Consider the following 16901-nt stretch of genomic DNA (forward strand, 5'->3'; position numbering starts at 1 on the left):
GCCTTTTAGTGGCACTTTTTGATTTGTCACTACAAACCTTTAAGGTTTTAGTGGCACTTTTTTTTTGCCACAATATACAAAAAAGATTTTGTGGCACAAGTTTTGTGCCGGTAAAAACTATTGTTATTTAAAATCTATACCACATTTAGTGGCACATAATTTTTGCTACAAAAACCATATTCTCAATTTAAATGTCATTATGGACAGTTAAGATATTAGCTTTGATTAGTTAAAATCATTAACATATTAGCTTTGATTAGTTAAAATCATTAGGTCTTCAGTTACTTCATCACCTTGTTCTTCCATACGTGCAACCTACAACATAGTTGTTAATAGTCTTAAAACTAATATCCTAAATGAAAAATTATAAAATATTCAACATTTTTTCAAATTACCCTTCTCTTGAACCAATCACTAAACTGTTGGGCATGAATCTTGTCGATTTCATAATCTGGTAGCCGACGAGAACGGTTTTGTCCCTTGACTATCCGTTTGTGTTCCCTTAAAAGAAAACCCATATTAATATTTTTGTGTGAAAGATGAATGAATAGAAAGAGTTTTTAATAACATAAAAATCATGTATTGTCTTACTCTCGAAAAGGTGAAACCGACTCGACATTGAATAGTACATAACGATGAGCTTGAGAAAGAGACTTCTCATCAATGACTGAATTTGAAGATCTCCTCCTTCTTTTGTGAAAAGATAGTCCCGAATGCAATTTATGCCCTATAGCACGACCGGGGCAAAGATTGTTGGATTCTTCAATGTCATTTTGTTGACCCTCATCATCATTCCTAACTGGTCTACTGAAGACGGTTTCTACTTTCGATATATATCTGGAGCAAAAAGTTATACTTTCTTCAGCTATATAACCATCAGCAATTGATCCTTCCAGACAAGCTCTATTATGAACGTATGACTTAAGTTTACAAAGGTACCTGTAGTGCCATAGTTACAAGTCACTGATTATTTATAAGTTTTAAATTGTTGAAAACAATAAATAAACTCTATAGAAATGTTACGTACCTTTCAATAGGGTACATCCAACGAAATGCAACAGGACCTCCAAGCCTCACCTCTCTGGTTAAATGGATTACCAAGTGTACCATTACAGTAAAGAAGGAAGGCGGAAATATTTTCTCTAATTTGCATAGAGTGAGAGAAACTTTATCCTCAATAAAATTTAGATCATCATCAAATAAATCCTTGTAGCAAATGATCCTAAAAAAATCGCATAATTCAATTATGACCGAGCTTACATGGTCCGGTAAAGTTCCACGTAATGCAATCGACAAATACTCTTGCATCAACACGTGACAATCATAACTTTTCATCCCAATTAGTTTGCGCTCATTTAAATGAACACATCGAGAGATATTGCATGAAAACTCATCAGGTGGTTTGATTGACTTGAGACATTTTAAAAATTCAGTCTTTTCAGCCCGGGACATCTGATAGCAGGCTTTTGGTATGAAAGTAACATTACTTCTAGGTCGTTTCTTTGGATGTAATTCCTTTCTCATACCTAATTCTTGTAAGTCAAGCCTTGTTTTATAGTTATCTTTGGACTTTTTCTTGTCCTAATACTGTCCCCACTATGTTGTCTTGCACATTTTTTTCAATGTGCATCGGATCAAGATTGTGACGTAAAAGCAAATGTTCCCAATATTGCAACATAAAAAAAATACTTTTCTTTTTCCATGGACCGCCATTAACATTGTCAACAAGAAATTCTGTATTTTCTAGTTTTTGTAGAATCTCCTTTCCAGAAGAAGGAACTGGAGCGACTCTTAATTTGTGGCGTCCAAGAAATGATCTAGTGTCTAAACGCCAACGATAGTCAACTGGAAGCCACCTCCTATGACACATATAACACCACTTTCTTCCATTGGTTAGCCATTTGGAATCAGTATCAAAACCACATATAGGACATGCAAGTTCTCCTTTAGTGCTCCATCCAGACAAATTGGCATAACCTGGAAAATCTTACCAGAAGCAGAAGAAGAATTAGTAGCAGGTTATCAAACCGAATATTCCGGTATAAAATTTGGTTTATTTTACGTTGCTTCATATTTAAATCTACTAGTTTCTTCATTATTTGTAACAGTTCTTTACTTGGGGGGTTGGAATCTTTCTATTCCGTACATATTTGTTCCCGAGGTTTTTGAAATTACTAAAAGGGGTAGAGTCTTTGGAACAATAATTGGTATCTTTATGCCAACAGTCCTACATTTTGTCTCTGTGGACAGAGGAGAAAAGGGGCTCCGCGGGAAGAGGATTGTACCGTGAGAGAAGCAAGGAGGTCAACCTCTTTCAAATATACAACATGGATTCTGGCAATGCAATGTAGTTGGACTCTCATGTCGATCCGAATGAATCATCCTTTCCACGGAGGCAAATCTTTGCCTGTTAGGTAAGAGGATAGCAAGTTACAAACTACTCAGTATACTTGGAATAATCACATTAATAGTTGCATTGACAGTTATCTTCAGTACCAAATCTGTATTGATAATTACATTGTAAGTGGTCTGATATGGTAGAAATAAGAGCAGCCTTAAACTGGAAGTGTTGTTTCGTTGATGCATCAAATGTATTAACTTCATCCTCCCATAACTCCTTCAACTCTTTAATCAGAGGTTGCATATACACGTCTATTTTGTTTCCAGGACTTTTTGGACCCGGAATGATTAAAGAAAGAATGAAATTTGGTTGCTTCATAACCAACCATGGAGGCAAGTTGTATGGAATAAGAAAAATTGGCCAAATACTGTGTGCCACATTCATTGTCCTAAACGGGTTGAAACCATCACTCGACAAAGCTAGGCAAACATTACGGGGATCACGAGCAAATTCTGGAAACTTTTGATCAAAATCTTTCCAATTTAATGCATCTGCTGGGTGTCACAACTTTCCATCTTTTACACGATCCACATGATGCCACTTCATAAAATTAGCTGTCTTTGATGACATAAACAATCTCTGAAGTCTAGGCTTTAGAGGAAACCACCGCAATATTTTTTATGCCTTTTTCTTGGGAGGACTCACTTCTTGTTCTGGATTAGCTTCATGAACTTCCCACCTAGAAGACCCACAAAAAGAACAAACTTCATCTTTCTCCTTGTCATCCCAAAACAACATGCAACCATTAGGACATGAATGAATTTTTTCATATCCTAATCCCAAGTTAGCCATTATTATTTTTACTTGATGTGTTGATTTAGGTAACACATTTCTTTCAGGTAACAACTCCTTTAAAAACTCTAACAACATAGAGAAATATTTGTTACTCCAACCACCAAGACACTTTAAATGGTACAAATACACCACACCTGATAATTTGTTGTATTTGCAATTCGGATACACTTTCTCTTCAGCCTCCTTCATAAGGTCATCGAATTTATTTCTCCCATTTCCCATCTCTTGACTATTATTTAAGGCATTCTCATGTATTTCCTCTCCCCTTCCACCTTCCATCTCAAAAATATCATTCAACATTTCATGCATTTCATGGTGAAATATGCTTTCTTCTTTGTTATGGGTTGTGCTTGTTGATGCAACTGTTGTGTCCTCCCCATGATATACCCATTTCAAGTAGTTTGGACAGAACCCTGAACATATGAGGTGATCTAGAACAATTTGTCTATTCTGATATTCCATGTTTATACAGTTTGTACATGGACACTTTATCATCCCTCCATTGACACTTGTTCTCTCAAATGCAAAATTCAAGAAGTTTAGCACACCATTAACAAAAGTTTGACTTGATCTTGGTGCAAGATACATCCAAGATCTGTCCATGACTTATAGTGAGAAACAACAGAAGATTAACTATAAAAAAAAATGGTATTAGTATAAGATGCTTCTCAAACTTTTTATCAGGCATGAGTATGAGTAATTAGGTCTCACAATTAGGAAACAGAAATGACAGCACTAAAAAAACCAACAAAGAAAATAGAATGAATACCTGCTGAAGTAGCTAACTCCTATGGAGGAAAATGTAGCAAAGAAAAATCGTAGTTGCAACAAGGAACCAATTGACCCAGTAGGCTTGGACCAGAGATTGATGGTGATACCTGTAATCGAATCGTTAGTAGGAAGCAGAGATCGGTCGAATTTTAAAAGGTGCTAGTGAACCCGAGTGAAGGTGAAACTTAACCTAACGTTTGCCAGTAAGGTTGGTTTTGTTGAAATTGTTTGAAGGATGAGGAAATCACGACTATAACCATTCAAAACTATAATTTCACAGCAGGAATTTTCAGTAAAGGGATGGGGAATTTCCCTGGCGGTCGATTTCAACTTTTAATGGAGGGAAACTAAAAATTTCACCTGATTCTGGAGGGAAAGGGGAAGCCAAGCTGAAATTTTTACTAGATGCACAAGAGAAGGGGAAAACGAGCCACAAATAAAAATGAAAGTTAGGTCTAAATTAATGGCACATTAGTTGTATTCTAAAGTACTTTACACGCATCATTTAAAAAGTGAATATATTTTTCATTTACAATAAGATAAGATGCTTTTTTAGGTTTTAATGACACATTATATTTTTATCCCATGGTTAATTCTAGGCCTCATTTTTTAAGTTTTAATGGCACATATATTTTTTTTATCCTATCCTTAATTCTAAGCCTCACTCTATAAATAAATATATATATATATATATATATATATATATATATATATATATATATATATATATATATATATATTTGTTTTGTTCCACTTAATTCTATATAAAAGGACATCATTAAAACTAGTTCTCTTTTTTATGGCACATGCAAAGTTACATTGAAAAGCAAAATTAGTGGCACAAAAGATAAATGCCACTAAAAATGTGTACCACTAAATGGCTTTTTTTTTTTTTTTTGTAGTGTTTTCATAGCGCTCGTGCTAACTGTGTCAACCCAAGACAAGAGCTCCAGCCATACTAATCAAACGAGGAAATGGAATATCAAGCCATTTTTCAATTTATAACCATATTTGAGCTGCCACCTCGTAAAACCGAAACACATGATTTGTGTTTTTTTTAATCACAAGACGTGTATAACAACGAAGGAATGTCAATACATTTTCCCCACAAGCTCATCTTGATAAGGATTATATTCAATAAAATACGCTCAGGAAGAAGACAAGCAAGCATTAATCCATCCAACCCATTTTTTATCCAAACCCACAAACTTCAAAATTTTCAAAAGATACTCCCATCCCATGTAACCGAATCATACACCTTTTCTAAATCCACGTTAAAGATCATCAATTTTTTCTTTTTTCAATTATACCAATCTATCACTTCATTTACTACAAGAGGGACATCCAAAATTTGGCCACCTTTTAAAAAAAGCAGATTGTTTCATGCTAACAACACTATCCGATCCCTTTATCAATCGATTAGCTAATAGTTTTGCAATAATTTTGTACTACACTCATAATAAGCTAATTGGTCTATAATCTTTAAAAAATGTAAGACTATCTTTTTTCGGGATCAAGGTAATAAAAGATTTTTTTTGGAACCGGCAAATATATTAAAATATGGACGCTAGCAAGGTGCTAGGGCCAAAAGTACACAATACATAAAAGCATACAAAAATTAAGAACAACATAAGAGCGAAAAACACCACTTAACCCAATCATCTTCAGTACCTCTATTCTTCCTATATTTTCTTCACGTGAAAACCGTAGCTTTAATAATGTCCACAATCTTAGCCGGTTCCGAAATCACACCTCTGAATATTCGATCATTTCTATCCTTCAAAAGACTCTATAATGTTCCATATACAACACAAGACAACAACTCTTTCTTTTTAGGGCAATGCCCCCAATTCCGAGTGAAGGCTAGCACTTCATTTACTTCTGTAAACTGTTTGGCGGGAAGGTCACACCAATTAAACACCATATTTATAGTATCTCTCGCCAATGAACAAGATGTGAGGATGTGGTTGACCGTCTCCTCATTGTTCCTGCACCAATCACAGATTATGGAACAGATTGGGATGTTTCTCCTTTGTAATGCCTTTACCGATGGAATCCGTCCCTGTTTGGCCTCTATATAAAACTCACCCCTTTTTTCGGGGCGGAATTTAGCCACCAGGGTAATAAAAGATGAGTTGCATTCAGAATTAATGAAATAATTATCACAAAATTTGTCGATAAAATTCCAAACATCAGTTTTTAATAGCTCTCATAATGCACTTGATAAACCGGAAAGTAAAGCCATCTTAGACCTTGACCCCGATCACTAGCACACGACCAAACCACCTCTTTGACTTTCTCCAAAGTGAACCTCAGGAAGGAATAACATATTATTATGTGGTTGTTTGATTAATGAAATTAATAACATCAAGCAATTTAAACTGACATTGGCAACACAAGAATTCCCCTTTTCCTAGACTTATTTTACATTAATATTTATATTAATAACATAGTTTTATGAATTTTGTCTCTTTATTAAGATGTATTTACATTTTGAATATATATTCGTCGAAAATTAAAAAAAAAATGACATTTGAAGGCTTGAATCATTTAAAGAATAAATTGGTTCTAATTATAATTAAATTGGTTTAATCACAATTTTTAATTTGAGAATGATATTTTAGTAATATCATATGGAATTTTAAATTTTAGATTTGTTTTTAATATTAAATTGGTTTAACCCTAATTAAAATATTAGTTTGGATAAAAATTTGAATTTTATAGTTTTTTTCCGGACGTATATGTAGTTTTAATTTTTTTTTTCAAGGACATAAAAATAATATTTAAAGTTTGTAAAGATATGAATTTTTTTTCCTTTTTTATTTTACTAGGAATGTGTTTGCATATTTGAAAAGACATAAATTCATTTCCGCTCTAAGAAGATGAGGCACATATCTTTTTAGGTCTTTGGTGTTCTAAAAAACAAAAAGTCTGTATGAGAAAATTTATGTGCATTCTATACGATTCGGCCAAAAGAGATCAAAGAGCTCTTCTTAGAAAAAACAAACATAAAAATCCTCAATTTTCTTTTTCATTTCTATTGTTGTAAATCTTTAGCTGATAATAAGCAACAAGTACATGGTCTAATTTAACATTATTACATGTTAAACGGCTAAATCATATATATATATATATATATATATATATATATATATATATATATATATATAAGCAACAAGTACATGGTCTAATTTAACATTATTACATGTTAAACGGCTAAATCAATATATATATATATATATATATATATATATATATATATATATATATATATATATATATATATATATATATATATATATATATATATATATATATATATATATATATATATGATTATTTCAGTCAAAACTTCAATTTCAATTATATTGTATACAAACCTTGTTTTTTAATTATATGTTGTGTATAGCAAGAAGGTATCAAGTCAAGGCCACAATATCTTTTAGACTATATACTCTATCCATATGAAAATAAAGAGTCAAACCTTAAACTCTATTATTATTATTATTATTATTATTATTATTATTATTATTATTATTATTATTATTGTTTTAAGAATGACAATTTTTATTATTATTATTATTATTTTAAGAATTATTTTTTGTGTGGGATCAAGAGCATACCCACATTATTTGAATTTTTGAGTCCATAACCCAAATTATTTTTATTTTTATTATTTTAAAATTTATATATTGCACATTATAAAGGTACAGATTAATTGTTGGGAAGAAGAATCAATATCTTAATTTTTCAATACTATGTTTTTAAAAATTACCGATCATTATTTTAAATTTAACAAACTTCATTTTAATCTTATATTGGATATCGAATGATTCATAAACAACAAACACCACCATTCTAACAGCCAAACAAAAAAAAAAACTTATTTAGAAGTCATCAATGCCGAATACGATTCTAAACAGTGAAGAAAAGAATAATTTCAACAAATAAGTTTTATAAACTTCTAGAGAGATTAGATAAAGAAGCTTCGATCTCAACAAATAACCGATTTCTTCAGTAAATTCTAGCCCTAATCGAACAAATCACTGGTAAGTTTTAAGAATGGCGCCACAAAAAGTACACATAATAGCTTTCCACGATTTCCAGTAGAACGGAACATAGCAGAACCTGGTGGCGGTCTTCATATCTGCGACACTAGCTCCGCCGCCGCACCTTGAACAAAGCCCCGCCGCAGGCTTGCAGCGCCTCACTTGCCGAGTTTGATCCACCAAAAAGCAGAAGCACACCATTTCGTTTCGATTTCTCCTTTTTTTTTACTAATTTGAATGGATCTCCGGTGAAATGTCGAGAGTTAGGCTTCCGACGCCGGTGACAGTGGAGAGATGGAAGGATTTTGGAAGTAGTTGAGAGTTGAATATGTGGTGAAGAAGATTGCTTGCGCTGTTGGGTATATATAGACAGGGATCAGAGGTCGACAAATATAAATATGTGGGCGCCTTCGTAATTCTATTGGTGCAATATTTTAAGCACAGCGTATAACGCATGGTTAGGTCACAAAAACCCAAAATATTGTTACTTCTTTACTCTATTTTTTTTTTTTTTTTTTTTTGCAATGATAAACTTTTTTTATATAATTAACTTATAAACAACATTATATATATATATATATATATATATATATATATATATATATATATATATATATATATATATATATAACTTATGAGGTGTATATGAGTAGTAAATACTCCCTCCGTCCCAAAATTATTTTCCACGTTTGATTTTTTAAGTCTCTTTTGTTCAACTTTGACCTTAAATAATTTACTTTTTGTTATATAATTTTTTATACAATATATATGAATAGATTGTTTTTTAAATGTATTTTCATTGTTATAAGTTTCATCAAAAATTATATAACACAAATAAAGTTATTTATGGTTAATGTTGACATTGAAAGACTTCAAAAGTCAAATGTGGACAATAATTTTGAGACGGAGTGAGTAATAAAGAATCATGATCATGATGTGTTTTTAACTGGTTTTACTCGTTAGGGATAATCTAAATCAATATTTATAAATGAATGGGTTGATATTTTTACATCTAGATAAAATCAGTTTATGAAATACCTTGTAATGTTTACTAAAATGATAAATGCATAGATTTAGACTGAGATTCTATTTGAGTTTTCTTTTTTGTGTCATATTTGTTTTTAGACCACCGAATGAAATTCTATTTCGGTTGCTTTGTCAAGGTGTCATTTCTAATAAGTGGATCATCTATTATTTGGTTGTGATTATGCTAAGATGATATAGAATTTGTTGTGCGGTCCTCATTATTGTTGTTGATTCCTGAAAATGTGTTGGATTTTTTTATGGTTCTTAAAGCTCCTGTGTCAAACAAGGTGTTGTTTTTTAGATGCTCTTTTATGTACTCGGCGTTGTGGCTTGTTTGGAGAGCTAGAAATGAAGTTATTTTCACGAACTCTACATTGAGTTCTTTAAAGATGCGGATGACATTCAATCTTTGGTTTTTAATTGGATCAAACATAGGTTTAATTTCAATGTTTTAGATTGGCCTCAATGGTATTGTTCATCTTTACTTCATTGTTTCTTGTAATTTTTTGTTGTAGCATCTTGCTAGTTTTTTGATGTGTTCCTCTCTCTCTCTCTCTCTCTCTCTCTCTCTCTCTCTCTCTCTCTATATATATATATATATATATATATATATATATATATATATATATATAAACCTACTTTAGGACAAAAAAAATAAAAGTTTTTAAGTCAACGTGAGTCAAATAAATTAAAAGTTATTTCAGGGTTATTAAAATACTCATGATATTTTCTATCATATTGTCTAAAAATGATGCTACTATTTTAATATTGTGTTTTGTAATCATATTTGATACTGTATTTTAATAACTAACAAAAAAAAAATGAGTTTATTATTGCCAAATTATAGTTTTTTTTTTCATAATTTCATAAAAACAAACTATTTTTCTAGTAAAATCAAACTTGATAAACTCAAAATTTGACTAAACGCTTTGAAGTTTGAACACTAACTCTAAGAAGTTGACTTTTGAAGGTATGGTTTGTCATAAATATGACCGATTTACAACTTAATTTCCATCTGTTTCGGATATGAAAAGTCAACCGATCATGAGCATACACGTGGCAGAAGCATGGGTGTATGATTTTAGCATTTACTTCACCAATTTATGTTCCTCTGTAATAATGGAAAGGCAGTATGGGCCAATTCGGCTGCTTCACCACTCCATTCTCTCAGCCTCATAACCCCTCCTCCAATAAAAAACCAACACCTGTTTCTAAAAATCTTTAGTGATAAATATAATTTAATATTAAATTGCACAGTTTAATAAAATATTCTCATGTCTTCAGTATCAAAAGTTGACTTTTTGGTTTTCCAAAATGATCAAAATATATTTTCATATAATTCAGATATTTTCGGGTACAACTGATACTATTAAGTATTAACTATGGAAGAGATAATTCAACCAACTAATTTGCCTTAAATGAGGCAAATATGTGAAATAAACTGTAACCAAATTCATAACAAAAACTAAAACTTAGGGACAAATATGTTAAAAATTTTTGGCTAAATAAGAGGTAACTTGTAAACTTACTATAGCAGTTGTAACAACTTTTACATTAAAATGCAAAAAAAATAGGTTTTTTTTTGGTACATTGAAAATAATTGATTTATTCTATTAAAAAAATTATCCTTTTAGCAATCCAACAGACTAAGTTGGTCCACACTGCTCATCATCAGTTCATCATGTAAGACATAAATCAGATATGCATTTTATTAAGTTTTTATAACTCACAAATTTAGGTTTCATTTCCTATAAGGTTATATAGTTTTTTATGTATAAGTCGGAAAAAAACAATCATATATTACTAACCAGATTAAGTTAAAGTAGAAATATAAAATATAAAAAAAATAAAATTAAAATTAAAAAAGACACATTGCATTACTCATTTTCCTATGAGTTCCATGACACTCAAACATACAATTATATAAGCATTTGTTATCCCAATTGTGCAAAAAATATATTTAATAAAAAAAAACTAGCTGTTAGCTGTAAAAGCCTGTTAACAGTGTCAGAATGCTGACATCATAGTTGATTTTGCTGCCTCGCGTTTCATCTCTGCGGCTTTCCCACTGCCCCGGAAATACATGTAAACTTGCTGCACATCCAGATCAAACATCATGTGAAAACAACGAAATAAAAGTAAAAAAATAATAATAAAAAGTTGGTTGGTATTTCTTGTTTTTAACAATAAAAGAAAAAATTTATATTTTATAGGACCTGAATCACCCAAATGCTCATCACTGATTCAAGAGCAAAGAATGCAAATCCAATCAAGTAAAAGATCTGCAAGTAAAACAAGAAAATGGGTTATTAAAATAAATGTAAAATTATATTAACTGATTCTAATTTTTTTTTAATCATTTTTTAAAATGAATATAAAAAGTGTTGTTGAAAACTTACCCCGACAAAAGCATTAGAAGTTAACACATCGAGAGCTGGTAAAATTCCACTGTAATGTAAAAAGTAAAAACATAATTAAGAGCTTAATGAAAAATTCATTAATAAGGAATTGTTGAAAGTATAATCCTACATAATAAATGAAAATAATTTTGCCACATGTCACTCTCTCATTAACTTGGACACATGTCATTTTTTGGTATTTTTGATTAAATGTTTTTTCCATTTGTCATTTCTTATTTTTTATCTTTTCTTAATTAACACATCATATTTACACCTCAATTAATAATTACCTTAATTCAAAATAACCAATAAATTATAATATTACTACTCATATAATATTTAATATGTTTATGTTTCCTTTTAAATTCAAATTTTAAATTTTAAATTTCAAATCTAAAATTTTATATTTAAATAAATTTTTGTTTAAACTTTCATATTTAATTTTTTGTTTTATCGAACCCGTATAACATACGGGTCTCACACCTAGTGTTGTAATATAAAGGAAGAAAAGAAAAATGTTTTAATTAAAAAAAATAAAAAGTAGGTTGCTATATCTTTAGTGAGAAAGCATGGAACTTACGTGAGAGATTTTCCCTTGAAAATAATAGGAGGGGCAACAGCAGCAAATACACAAAAAGCAATGTGAAACTGCATTAAAAAAAATAATTTAAATATATTAATTATGCATGAATATTTTCAAAACTGCAAAAATTATTTTGAGAAAGAAGGTTTACCATGTAAGCCAAGAAAAACCATCCAAACTTTAGAGCACTATCAGTTCTGTATAAGAAAAAGAAAATTTTATATATATATATATATATATATATATATATATATATATATATATATATATATATATATATATATATATATATATATATATATATCCCAAAAAGATAAATTCAACATTTGCCTTTTTGGTGAAGACTAAAACTGATGTGAATGAGATAAAAATTGCAATTTTTGTCCCAAAAATGGTGGATCATGTGTGAAAAAGACGTAAATGCCCTCCTCACTAAAAAGTGCCAACCACTCAAGTAAATGAGGGCAAATATGTAAAAAGTTAAAACATTATGTTTCCTGGCTCTCTCACGAATGTTGTTTAAACCTCTTTTATTCAGGCAACACTTAAACAGGGCTTCCAAAATCTCCTCAATGATCTGAGGGTTAGTTTAGTAATTTCACAGCATAAGGTTTATTATTTATACCTTGTAGCACGATATAAAGGACGATACCACATGACATAAGCCCCAGGAACTCCTGCTATTAAATAGATAATAGCAAGAAACCAAATTGTTGGACCTGTAAAAAAAGGAAATGTTGTAATAGTAGCAATTTATTTATAGCAATAAACAAAATGAAAAGATGTGAAATTACTAAACTAACCTTCCCCTTTAATCCAGGCCATGGTCACTGCTACAAGATTCCATACTAGGCACAGCACAATACCTGTTCAAAGTATTTTTCAAAATCATTAAATATTCAAAGTCTCATGTCATGTCATGCCTCCTTCAATTTACTTCATCTAAATAATAATCTTAATGAAGACATGACTTTTACAAATTTGTCCCTTATTTATTCTTTTTGGGTTGATCTCATAAAAGACGTTATATTTTGTTTTTTGTTTTTCGGATTAAACCTTAACTTTATTTTTTTTCCTGAAAAAGACCCTGTATTTTTTCATTTTTTTGGAAAAAACCCTCAACTTTGTCTTTTTTTCTGAAAAAACCCTTAACCTTTTAACTGTTGCTCAAAAAAACCTCAACTTTTTTAATTTTTTCTGAAAAAACCCTCAAATTTTACAAGTTTTTTTTAAAAGGGTTAATCTCATAAAAGTCCTTATATTTTGTTTTTTTTCCAGATTAAACCTCAATTTTATTTTTTGCCTGAAAAAGACCTTATATTTTTCAAATTTTTCCAAAAAATCCCTCAACATTGTAGTTGTTTCCGAAAAAAAACCCTCAACCTTCTAATGCTTCCAAATAAACCCTCAACTTTTTTAGTTTTTCTCAAAAAAAACCCTCACATTTTACAACTTTTTTGGAAAAAAAAATGACTAAAAGAGCCAGATCGGAAAAAATAAAAACATACAAAGTCTTTTTCAGGAAAAAAAATAAAGTCAAGGTTTAATCCGAAAAAAAACACAAAATATAAGGTTTTTTTACAAGATTAACCCTTTATTTTTTTTCCTTCCATTTATCCAAACAGCACTCAAGTAAAGATCATATTCTTTATTATTATAATTATTATATATTAAGTCCTGAATGGATAAAAGTGTCTGTATGTATGAATGAGAGCATCAGCAAATGACCATTTTACCCTTGTGTCTAAACATATTGCTTAATAAAATAAAATAAAAAATACTTGAAGAAAGAATACATACCTAGAAAAGTTGAGAATGCAACATACTGTATTTTTTGTAGATGAACAGGAATTTCATTTGGAATGTCATGATGAATAATAGGCAAAAATGGAGGCCAGTTTTTTTCCTCAAGAACAATTCCAGCTGCAAAACATATTATGCTACAAAATTACAGAAATAAACAAAATAAAAAAAAGATCTTTATAAATTAAAAATATTACTTCGTGCAATAGCATCCTCCTTCCTCTTTAATTCCTGCATCAAGACAAATAAATGTAAACACAACATAAAACTTTTAAAAGTACAATGACTCTGTAATCTGTATTTACCCAAAAAAAAATAATAATAAATAACCAGATATAATCTTATTAGCTAATATATAAATTATAATAATAGATATGAATTCTCAAAAGGATTTAAAAACAAGCACCTGTTCTCTCCTTTTCAGTTCAGCCTCTTTAGCTTTTAGTTCCTTCTCCTTACTTCTGAAATCCTGCATCCACCAAAAGTAAAATAAAAAAATCAAAATACTCTTATTTTATACATTTATATTACAATCAATTAAAAAAATAATAATAAATAAATAAATAAATCTTACCTGATCAAGAGGGATATTAATGGTGGCCCCACGATCATAGCCAGCTGGCTCTGGTGGAAGTGGTGATAGTCTTGAGGTTGCAGGTGGAACACTTCCAGCAGCCTAATAATTTCATTATTAATATAAAAAAAAAATTAATAAATACATAATTGAAAAAAAAGAAAAAAAAGTAAATACTGTTATGTTTAATGAAAATAAGGTATCAGGAAACTTTCCCACAGCTTCATATTCCATATGATAAAAGATCAAAATAATAACAATAAATAAGTGAATGTATAAAAAAAAAAAGCAAACAACAAACATTTAAAAATTTCCTATTGAGAAATATAATCAATGTACTTTCATTTCTTTCTATTATAAGATTGTACTTTATTGGTTTTCTTTATTAAGAAATAGTAGTTCCTAATTTTTTCTTACTAGAACATTATACTTTATTGTGTTATCTTTGATAAATGATGTTTATTTTATTTTATTATTATCGAATTCCATCTTTTTTTTTACTAAATTCAAATTAAAAATGAGTTAAGAATCTTACTGGCATATAAAATGCACCTCCAGCATAATTTGATTGAGCAGATGCACTCCCTTGAGGGCTTTGATTCTGAAAGAATTATATAAAAACAAAAAGATACATTAAATGTCATAATCAGAAGCAGGTTTACTACATTAATGAACACATCAGTTGTATCAAATCCTTGAACTACATGTTTGATATAGTAGTTCATAAATTACATAATTTAATGGATTGAAATGAATACAAACTATCAAATGAACCCAATGTACATAAGCTTAAACGTGAAAAACAATAGATCGATTTGGTATGTTAAGGGAGAAAGATGGAGCTATCATTTATTAAGAATCAAGAAGAAAAGTTCGCATTACCATGATTGAAATAGGTATCCCTGTTATGAGTGATATAATTAACTTTCTAATGAACTATAGCTATAAATTAGGGGGTTTTCAATGTGCATCTAGAATGCGATTATCTGACTATAGTGTTTGGGTAACCCTCTCCTCTTAATTATTTGATGATTTAGGGGTCAAATGATCAATTTGATCATAACTTTAACAAAATCGATCATCAAGGGTACTGCATTGTAACAGAAAAGCAAATCCAACGAGACAATTGGCAATTTCGCATTGAAAAATCTAAGTAACGATTCAGATGAAGAACACCGACAATCGAATATCCTCAATCTCAAGTCAAAACCGCGAAGACAGGATTAACATATTTAATGACACAGATCTGACAGCAATTGAACAAAGAATCCATAAACCCATCATGATACACTTCGAATTCTCACATCATCCAGAAGAAGCAGAAGAAGAAAAGCAAACACAAAAACGCCCAATTGCTGATAAATTAGATAAAAGAGATAGATAGATAGATGTATGGACATTACCGCAAATGGGTTGAGTTCTTCTTCCTCGAACGGATTGGGATCGTAACGACTACCCATCAGACGGAAACAAGTAGAAAATACTAGAATTGAATGTGTGTAGATCTGGGAATTTTGAGGCTGAAGAAATAGTTGAAGAATATGGGGTGTTTGAATCTTATAGGGTATCGAATATCGATCTGGATTCTTCGTTTGCGTATAGAAGAATATGAGAACAGCAAAAGGTTTTGGCGGGGGAGGTTTACAGTGGGATGATAACTATTACTTGGGATTTCACTGTTAGCCCAAATTCACCCCAAGCTGTTTGGTGATCGGATTTGTTAAAGTTATGAATATTAATTTATTAAAGTTATAAATAGCTTTTTTTTGTAATCATAGATGTTGCATGAAGTTTATATGTAAAATGTTTTTCTCATATCTTATAAATTTCTTTAGAAAAGATTAAACATAATAAAAAAAATTTGTCACATTACAAATTTGTGGATTAAATAATATCCACATGTTATTTTATGGTTTTTTTCATTTTATAAAATTCCATATAATATTTAAGTGTAATAAATGTATAATAAATACATATCCAATTCATTAATGCAACTTTCCTTATAATTTCTATAATTCTAAATTGAATCCAATTATTTTAATTGTTTATTTATTTAAATTATTTTTATAAATTTAAATGGTAAATAAATACTTCGTTTTTAATAATTAAATAAATTTTTTTTATAAATTCAAAATTTCTAAACTTTTAGATTTTCATAGGTGTTTATGTTTTTGAATTAATCCATGTATCACATGGGTCTCACAACTAGTATATATATAGCTTAGGTTATTTTGTTTAAAGCAATTATTGTGTTATTGTATTCATAAATGTGGGCCAATCAAATTTACTTATTTTAAGAAAGTGATTAATGTATATTATTGAATTAAATATAATTGAAAAAATCATCTTAATTAATTACAAGGGCAATTTAGTCAATTAATATAGATTTAATAAAGGAAAATTGCATTTTTTTTAAGGGATCATAGATTCTATTAATTTTAAAAATCCGATTTTACGAATTATAATTCTTTTAATTCTAACATTCTGGCCGAATATGTTT

General features: G+C 29.9%; 2 protein-coding genes across 2 annotated transcripts; both read right to left on the reverse strand.

Annotated features, from left to right (window-relative positions):
- Positions 1–7902: 7902 nt before the first annotated feature.
- LOC111883209 (uncharacterized) lies at positions 7903–8364 on the reverse strand. Its single transcript, XM_023879552.2, has one exon. It carries the CDS (start codon positions 8215–8217, stop codon positions 8011–8013), a length of 207 nt encoding a protein of 68 aa, XP_023735320.1. The 5' UTR covers positions 8218–8364; the 3' UTR covers positions 7903–8010.
- A 2530-nt stretch (positions 8365–10894) lies between these two features.
- Positions 10895–16107, reverse strand: LOC111883208 (secretory carrier-associated membrane protein 1). Its single transcript, XM_052766855.1, has 13 exons — positions 15805–16107; positions 14937–15002; positions 14402–14503; positions 14234–14296; positions 14025–14058; positions 13825–13947; positions 12828–12890; positions 12650–12743; positions 12176–12221; positions 12022–12089; positions 11442–11490; positions 11259–11324; positions 10895–11136 (listed from the first exon to the last, which is right to left on the reverse strand). The coding sequence occupies exons 1-13, from the start codon at positions 15859–15861 to the stop codon at positions 11050–11052; spliced, it is 918 nt and encodes a 305-aa protein (XP_052622815.1). The 5' UTR covers positions 15862–16107; the 3' UTR covers positions 10895–11049.
- Positions 16108–16901: the final 794 nt, after the last annotated feature.

Source organism: Lactuca sativa, chromosome 8 (assembly GCF_002870075.4).
Source record: "Lactuca sativa cultivar Salinas chromosome 8, Lsat_Salinas_v11, whole genome shotgun sequence".
Taxonomy (NCBI): Eukaryota; Viridiplantae; Streptophyta; class Magnoliopsida; order Asterales; family Asteraceae; genus Lactuca; species Lactuca sativa.